This window comes from Oryzias melastigma, linkage group LG24 (assembly GCF_002922805.2).
Source record: "Oryzias melastigma strain HK-1 linkage group LG24, ASM292280v2, whole genome shotgun sequence".
NCBI classification, from domain to species: domain Eukaryota; kingdom Metazoa; phylum Chordata; class Actinopteri; order Beloniformes; family Adrianichthyidae; genus Oryzias; species Oryzias melastigma.
Window position 1 is genome coordinate 3,535,896 of NC_050535.1, and position 9,485 is coordinate 3,545,380.

At 39.7% G+C, this 9,485-nt stretch overlaps 1 protein-coding gene across 12 annotated transcripts in view; it reads left to right on the forward strand.

The window, feature by feature from the left end:
* The window catches only part of nrxn3b (neurexin 3b), a 352,928-nt gene that overhangs the window by 309,826 nt on the left and 33,617 nt on the right, over positions 1-9,485 (forward strand). For 10 of the 12 annotated variants that reach the window (XM_036210518.1, XM_024290417.2, XM_024290428.2 and 7 more), the window contains 2 exons: positions 1,962-2,051; positions 3,183-3,493. In XM_036210518.1, the coding sequence (XP_036066411.1) occupies positions 1,962-2,051; positions 3,183-3,493 (401 nt within the window). The remainder of the gene's footprint in view (positions 1-1,961; positions 2,052-3,182; positions 3,494-9,485) is intronic. The other 2 variants (XM_024290426.2, XM_024290427.2) reach the window with 1 other exon arrangement.

The following is a 9,485-nucleotide window of genomic DNA, read 5'->3' on the forward strand; positions in this document are numbered from 1 at the left end:
AATTGCAAAAACAACCAAATCAGTATTTTTAAAATCAAAAAACGTTATACTAACAATTATAAAACAGTTGGAAATAGGTATTTTTTTAATCTTTTGGGTTGTAATGGTCTTCAAATCTGGTGTTTACCCCCTTTCCAAAGTCTTCTTCCTCCCTACTGCCCCCAAAATAAAATGATCTAGCTCCGCCCCCTGGTTGTATCTAGAGTAAAAGAAAAAAATTGCTTTTTTTGTGTGGATTTCAACAATGTCTATATAAGCATATTAAACCCAACACATTTCCATCAATTCTTTGATGTTGTGGACTTTATGGATTAAAAACCAAACATCTAATTTAAATCTCATTTATGTTCCCTTTAAATAAACAACAAACCAGTGTTAAAATGGACCGTTTTAGCCTTTCATAAACGATTCCATTTGACACAAACATTTAAGCTTTTTTCTCTGCTGTCCAACTCACCTTGTAGTAATTTTGATGTTTTTTAAGTCTGTGCTAACTTTGTGAAAATGTTCCTGCATGAAACCGTTTCTTTTTTTAGTCCAAACAGTCCTCTGATTTTTGCTGCTGCTGCCGGATTTAGCCTATATACACTGTATATATATCTGCCTGTTTGAGCTTTTTCCAAATCCTTTTTCTCCCAACAACAGAAGCACCTTTGTTGGCTGATCCGTTCCCCAGTCACCTCTAGAAAATGAATTTCAAATTGACAAACTATTGAGATTTTTCTCATTAGTTGTACAATTAGCTGCTGGTGTATTCATTACAGGGGGTCTGTCACCTCATTAATCACCTGGAGCATTGGAAAAGCGGCGCCGGCGGAGAAACGATTCGCTTTAGGACAAACGGACCAAATGTGAAGAGATTCTCAAAGGTTCCTCTCCTTTCACATGCAGCCGTCATGGCTCCCTCTGTGGCCCTGGTCCAGAGGAGAGTGTATTTGGCTGCCACCTGAAACCAGCTTGAGATCAAAGGAACAGGGAGGGAGCCCTGCCTGTAGCTGATTAACCTGCTGGCACACGGCAGACTCAGTCCGTTAGCTCCCTGAGCTCCCTCGCAGCCATAATCACACTCCTTCCCAGCTGGGTGCAAACTGAGCACTTGGCTGTAGTTTTTCTTTTTTCTGCAAACGAACAACAGGCAGGTACGGTTTTATGTGGCGTTCCCAGCCTTGTGCAATACGGTGTAATAAACGGCCAATAAATGAAAGACAACCCCGGAGTGAGTCTGATGCCAAAGCGAAGTAGTCCCCAACATTCAAAATGCACCTCTATTTTAGTGTGCTTCAGACGCCGTCTCACCCGGTGACATCATGCTGTCATTCCTGATTCTGAACAGGTCCTCCTCAAAGCGTTTGAGGACAATCCGCCTTAACGCCGCATTATCGGACAAAACTGTTGGAAAATCGTGTCAAAAGGAATACAAACAACTTTATCAGCTTTTATTCTCGTATATCTGAAACATGTCCTCAAAGATATGGAGGGGTTTTTTTTTTGTTTTTTTACCCAGAAGGCCTCCCACTGTGTCAGTAATGATCTCATTTGTATGCATTGTCCTCTTCAAATCTGTGTCACCGTGGGACTTCCCGCCCAACGGCTTCGCCATACTTCAAATTACCTCCTCCTGCATTGCCCTGCTTTTCCGTCGTTGCCCCTTGAAATGTGAAATCAGGTGGTGTCCAGCGGGAGTGTACTGTAACTGTCGCTTCTGACCATTTTTTACAGGAAAGAAGCCTTTTTTTCTCTCTGAAATGCTTTATATAATGCATTAATATTGTCTTTTCTCTGATTGTTGTGCTACGAATTCATCAATAATGTTGTAAAAAATTCTAAATAAATCCACTAAAGCAAGATAAAGTTCTAAATATTTCTAAACCAAGATAAACCTCATCATAAACCTCTGTATAAATGTGTTGTGTCTGTTGCCAACTGTTTCAAGCTCTCTGTCAAATTTCCAAACTTTAAAGGCAACAGCGACTTTGAGCGCTTTCAAATGGCAAATAAGAAAATCCCGTTCAAATATACCCGGCCAGTAGAGGATTGGCTTCAGGAGAAAGGTAAATCAAGCTTCTAGAATGTTTTTATAAATATATATATCTATATTTTATTCTTATTTATGTTCTGTCATCACATCGGCTTGCTCCCCTTCAACCTTTGAGAATGAAAAACCATACCTTAAACCCCTTAAAATGATGTAAAACAAATGTATTTTTTGTGTTTTTTCCTGTCCTTTTCCAGCTTTTTACTCCTTTTCTGTCATCGTCATCTTTTTGAAATTGTTGTCGAATCATGTCCAGTTAAAGGGACTGACAAAAGGCATCTTAATTTGGCAGCAGGTATTCTTCTCTCCTGCAAAAAATAAAAAAAATTGCTTCAGGTTTTTGAAAATGATTGGAAACTTTTTTGACAGCACAAAGCTGCGCTTCAGCACTTTGTCCTGTGGGGGTTTAGCTCCCCTTTCTCTGTTTCTCCCCCTTTTTTCCCTTCCCTTGCATAACCAAGACTCCAAATAACACTATTATAAACACTTTTTAAAATGCAATGCGCATAAACATCCTAACCTTATCATAAAGTCCCTTTAACGACCGCTTAAACACCGACAGGTCTGAAAAAATCCCATCACTGCTGCATGCATGACTCCACACGTGCTTTTTATTTTTCATTTTCTGTGATATGAACGCCCTGTCCCCGCCATCCCATAATGTCTTCTGTTCCTATACAGCAAACAAATGCAACAGCTGTCCGTGACTTACACAAATGAGATTTTTAATTATGATTCCTGTACTGTGAAAGTTTGCACTCTTTTCTTTGCATAATTAAAGCATGAGCAGTTTGTTTTGACTGTCATATTTTGGCTTTTTCCTAATGAAATTTGTATTGTAATCATAATATGTTTGTATTCATACATATTATTTGGACAAGACAATAGTTGTAGTTTATATTTTTGCATTTTCTCCACATTTACATCTTTTATAATGATGTTGCTAACAATATTTTTCATGTGCATAATGGTTCTTAAATGAGTAGAACTGTAGAGTTGATGAGTGCCACTGTTTTAATTAGCGATAAAGCATCATAATGACATTTATTCAGGCAAAGAAACAGATCATCTTCACTGCATCTGTTTTTTTAGTCTAAATATGGTTCTAAAATCAGCATTATTTTAGCGACTTTACCATCTTTACCAGGACGGCAGCTGACAATCTTCAACACCCAGGCCACCATCTCCATCGGTGGAAACGACCGGAAGCGGCCCTACCAGGGCCAGCTCTCCGGCCTCTACTATAACGGCCTGAAGGTCCTCAACATGGCGGCCGAGGGCCACCCCAACATCAAGGTGACCGGCAGCGTGCGGCTGGTGGGCGACGTGCCGCCCAGCCGGGGCGCCACGCGCACCACCACGTCCGTGCCGCCGGAGATGTCCACCACCTTCATTGAGACCACGACCACCCTGTCTACGACGACCACGCGGAAACAGAGATCGCCACCTACTATTCAGGTAAAGCTGAAGATGTTTGTTTGTTTTCTTTTCAGCACATTTAGGGTTCTGCGTTCTGATTGGCTGTATACGATCATCAATGAAACTCCTCCTACTTTGGAAACTTCACTTTTTTAACCAATGATGCCAGTTTTAACCATGGAGAATCTCAAATTATTGCCGCTTTGTGATACATTTTTTTGTTAAATTTGATATATATGTGTATATATACATATATATATATTTATTGGCCTATTGTTAGTTGCTGTTAACCATAATAACCATAACCATAATAAATAACAACAAAATAATAATAAGTAACAAAAAGTAAAAATTGTTCTTGGGTTCTCTAGGGTTAAACTCTATTTAGCTGCTTTTACAACTCATGAATACCTGTATAAAATGGGTTACACATCCCGGACAAGCCCCCAACTTGGTTATGCACATTTCCAGCATTTCCATTGTAAAATGGACCCATTAAACAGTTCTGACCCGTTCTTCTTGAGGCTGTCCATCCATTCTAGGTCCATCAAAAAATGGGATGATTGGGGCGGAGTCACATTAGAAAGCGTCACTATAGCTTTAAGCTAGCGATTTCCTTTTCCTCTTTACTGAGGTATTTTGTTTTTTCTATTTTTAATTTTTTGGCCTGTTGTTAATTGTTGCTAACCACAATAAATAACAAAAAATAAATAAATAAAAGGGAAAATTGTTCTTGGGTTCTCTAGGGTTAAACTTTTTTTAGCTGCTTTTACGACTCATGAATATAAATTGTGCTACAAATCCCGGACAAGCCCCCAACTTGGTTTTTCACCTTATGACTATGGGGGCAGGGCATAGCAAAATATAAATAAACCCTAATGTCAGCCCTCAAACTACAAAAAAATATTCAATAAGTTGTCAAGACAAATAACTGTTTGACAAAAAGAAGGGTTTATGGCCCCAAATCCAAAGATTAAAAAAATTAAAGCCTTTAAGTTGAGGTTGATTCGGATGGTTAAGGTCAAAATTACAGTAATATCCTCTCAGTTGGACAAAAGTGGATTGAAAATGAACATTGGAGATGTCATGATGGAGCTAAAAATAATCGTTTATTTAGTTTACATCTTTTTGAATACTTACTTAAGGTCACAATGCAATCAAAACAGTAAGAAACTAAGATAAATGAACAGCAGGTACAACATCGTTTGTTTGTTTATTTGATTTTAAAAAAAGAAATAAGGGAAATTATGTCATCGAAATGTGATTTTCTGATTCCCAACACTTTTGTCTAACATACTGCCTGACCACAGTGGTGAATTTTTGTCTTTTTACACTACTCTAGACGATCTTTAGCTGCTACATCTCAGGAAACAGTTGTAAGACATTGTATTGTACGTTAGCGTTAACCTTGAGCTTTTATCAGCGAATCTCAACAGGATTGAGATCTGGGTTTTCAGATAACCTCTGTATTTTCAAAGTCTTTCAAAAAGTTTAGGTCATTATCCCGGAGAAATCCGAAGATGACCTAAAAGCAGGAGTATTGTTTTCATTATTTATGAAGTGATAGTGCGTTAGTCGCTCTCACTTGTTTCAATTTAAATCTTTCATTGATCTGGGGACATAATCTTTGTTCATTGATGTGACTATTGGGTCATAAAGCAACATTATTAATCTAGAGACGTTATTCTTTTGTCTTTATGGAGGACTACTTCTGGTGTTTTCTCACTATTAAGCTTTAAACACGTGAGGACGGGTTCAGAGAAGAACATTTCTCTGCTCTCTGATACTTAATGAGTTTTTGGATCCGTTTTGGGGCTGAGCCCGGTTGGATTGAGGCCGCGCTCCTTTTTTCTCTGCTTGATCAGCCAAGGTCAGGATACTGTATTTCTCATTCTGCGTAGGATTGAGGTGCCGCTGCTCGCCCAGGTGTGCAAAGCCGCCGGTGGCCTTTCCCTCATTCCCCGGGCCTCCTTCCCTTCTCCCATCACTCTCTCTGTCTTTGTACGTCGCTCAATTTTCGAATTCTTTGCTCCTATACGTCCCGTGCCCGAGCCAATGAATGTCATGGAGTGCCGCTGAAGTAATCACGCCCAGCGGTCCTTTGACACTCGGAGCACAAATTGAACTGTTCTTTGTCTATATTAAAGCAATAACTCTCCCTCTTGGGGGAGGCAGGGCTGCTGGTGAAAGACAACTGTTATCATCCTTTTCAGATTGCCGGACGTGCAGCGATGATGGCTCTTGTTGGCGCCGGCGCCGGTGATTTTTGGATTTAGACACAGTCCAGACTTTCGTGAGCGAGGCTAGATAACGTGGATCTGTCTGTCTGACATCTGCGGTGATGATGGCCGAGCTAAAATACTTGACAGTGTGAGCTCTGCGGCGAGCAACAAGGTCACTTTAGATGAGAAAAGTCGCAGCATCTCTGGGAAAAAAAGTGTTTTCTGTCATACGCTATAAATACAAAAGGAAGTCAATAAAGTTCTCTCTTAAACAGAGAGCTCTCAACTTTTCAAGGTGACATGATGAACTGAGATCTCTTTTGTTAATACCCAGGATAATGGACTTCAGTAACTTCACAATAAAAGCTTCTTGTCTAGTTTTTTTTCTGACTTGTATTCCTTCTGAGAGCACACTCTTCCACATCGGGGTCGGCTTTGATTCTCGCCACCGTTTCATTTGCCGAGGCCTTTAATGGTCGGCTCCCCAGCCGGCTGTTAACTGCGGCGGCGTGAGAGGGAAGGAGAGGAGCGGCACCTGGCTGGAAGATTTCTCCCCCCTCTGGGTTCTTTAAAGAGCTGAGCTTTCATTAGTGATGTACTGCAGTACTGAAAAAGAGCTATAGGTGTCTGACACGGTCCAAACGGGCGCAGCTGCTTCGCCGGGGTTCTTTCTATCTGCCGTGCAGACTCTACCGGTTTCTTTTTCGGAGGTGAGAAGCCGCGGGTCCCCTGACATCTGCGAGTCAGAAGGATGGAGACACCAATCTCACGCTTAATTAATGATGGTTCTGCTGCTGAAAACGTGGACTGACATGACAGATGTTTCTTTTTCTCTTACTCGCCTGCTGCTGGTGCAGTAGAGCAGCACAGCCCCTGTTGGTCTGAGTTTGATAGGAAAAAATAGTTGGAAGCAGCTTGATTTTTATATGAAATCAGTATCACTTTTTATAGGCTGGGTTACACATTTAGTTTCGTTGAATGAAGTTTGACAGAAGCTTCTTTTTACTAGTAAAGTCTAAAAAGGCTCAACATTAAGTGTAGATATATATGAATTCCTGTGTACTTGATGAATGAAGAGTAAATACTACGGAAGCCCTCGTGGTCAAATACCATTCACTCTGATCCTTGAATCATATATTCACGCCAACAACAAGAGCTAATCATAAACTTAGTCTTTGACAGTCGCAGTAAACACTTTTGTTCACTAAATACATGCACATAAAATAAACTAAAATAAAAATTAAGAATAAATTATAAAAATTATAAATTATATTAAAATTATAAAAAATAATTGTAATGAAAAAATAAATGAAATAACATTTAAAAAGTAAAAAAGAATAATTAAAAATAATAAATAAAAAAGTAAAATGATTAAAATAAAATAAAACAAAATACATATAAAGGTAAAAAAGTAAATAAAAATAAAATGTAAATTAATATTTAAAAAAATAATAACAAAACAAAAAATAAGGAAAATAATAAAAAGCATAAAATAATAAATAAAAAAACAAAATAAAAAATGAAAAATTAAAATAAGACAAAGAATATATAAAATAATAAATAAAAATAAAATTAAACTACAAAGTAAAATTGTAAAAAAAATATATTTATTGAATAGTAAATAGTAATAATAAAATAGCAAAATAAAATATAGTAGATAGTAAAATACTATAGATATAAAATAATAAGTGAAAATAAAAAAATAAATATCAAAATAAAAACAAACACAAATATAATGAAATAAAATACAAAATCATTAAAAAAATGATAAAATAATAAATAATAAAAATAAATAAAATAGTGTTTGTTCGATCAAAACATTCTTCTTTGCAAGCTAACAGGAAAATTTTCCATTTTTCCTTTACACATGTACACAAAACTTTATCAAAATTCTAGAAATGTTGAAAAACACAATGTCACACTTACACTGTTTCCAAAAAATCCCAATTATGTGAATAAACACAAACCAACTCACACGATAAGTCATTCAAAAACATGGCAACAGATAAGAACATTACTTTGATTTACAGCAGATACATTAAAACTTCTACTAGCGCTCATCATCATCTATCAAAGGAGATGTCGACGTCTTATTCCGGCCGTGGAGCGGCTACGATGAAGGGATTGTGGGAAATAATGGTTGGTGGTTTTACAGAGGAGCTGTGGATCCAACATTTCCACATGACAGACTCAAGTTTTTTGTGGCAGCGCCCAAAATGCGAACATTTCCAGTAGAAAGGATGAATTTATCCATATAACTCGGTTGAATGAAATCTCTTGAATTCCTCGTTTAAATAAACTTTACGATGACGGTTTGTGACGTGTCGGCCATGGTCCCACAGCTCTGCAGACGTTCTCCACAGCAGAAGATCATTGTAGCAGTATTCATCTATGCAAGGCTCTGTGTCTATCATGGGAGATCAACATCTCTCCTTCTCAATTAATGCACACTGCTGGCACGAGATGTTTGGGAACAATTAGGACGGGAGGCTGCAATCTGAAAGACCGTGGGGGAAAGCTGCCGAGGGACGCGCACGGGGAGCTGATTTGCATGTTTGCCACGTCGGAGAAATTGCTCACGTCCATCATCTTCAGGAAGCTGAAAAACGAGAGGTAAATGCGGATGTAGCATAATTGAAAGGAACTTTTATTTCTGGGATGTGTTTCTTCCACATTGACGATGATTATTGGCTGTATTAGATTTGATGTCTGTGGATTTGTGTTCAGTTCTCTGCTGTGAGACAGATTTCTGCTCACTAAGCTGTTTTTCTCGTCTGTTTTTTTTTATTTCCCACAAGAAAGTTGTTTAATACCTGGGGATATGTGATAATCACTCATTTATTCTCTTTAGGAAGTGCTGCGTTCCTCCACAGGATCATGTTTGATGGCTTTGTCCATCTGCTGGTGTGTCGGCGTGCGAAGGCCGTTACTCCACCTGTCATTAGTCATTTCCTGTTTTCGGTGGCGTTCACCTTTCTTCCCGAGCGACCAGTAATTTACGAAAGGTCAAACTGGTGGGCCGGCATTCCTTAAGTTGCTTTCTTGTGCTTTTTTCCCCCCGGCTGACGGGCACCTCGGCTCGCGGCGAGTTGTCATGGACGGATGCTGGAGGTCCGCTGGCTGCTCTGTAGGTCCAATTAGGAGGCGGCAGACTGATGGGGACCCTGCTGGTGTTTGCAGCTCATTAAAGGAACACACACACAACAACACACACAGTTTGCACCTCATCATGGCCCGTAATATTGTCGGTCTAGTTAAGCATGTGTGAGGGGTTTTGGAGTCGGAAATACTGGAAAATAGAAAAAAAGTTGTGCGACAGTCCTGTTGTGAATATTTCATGTTAATCTGTGCAGGAGAGTAGCAACGCCAAACTGTTTCCATTTGTCTTCTCTGTGTGAAAGTGTTTGCAATTTCATGTCGGCGGATTGTCTCGTTTTTTTTTTTTAGTTTGAGTGTGTGCGTTCAGAGCAGTTTGCCGCTCAGTGTGTGAGAAGCAGCAGATAGCTCCAGGGGTCGGAGACCGCAGGGGGGTTTGCAATAGATGTCCCCCCCCCCCCCTTCTGCCCCAACACAACTTATCTAGATCCTCCGGGAACGCTTGTGTGTAAACCTGTCTTGTCAGCTGCCATTGTCGCGGCGGGGCACTGGCACACCGGGACGCACCAAACAGCACACACTGGTCAGAGACGCCGCACGGCAGTTCGATTCCGGGCTGACCAGCGGGACCGGACCGCCTTGAGCTCCCGGGACGAGTGACAACACATTACTCCAACTAGGACTCAAGCAGAAAGCTTTGATGTCTTGCAAAA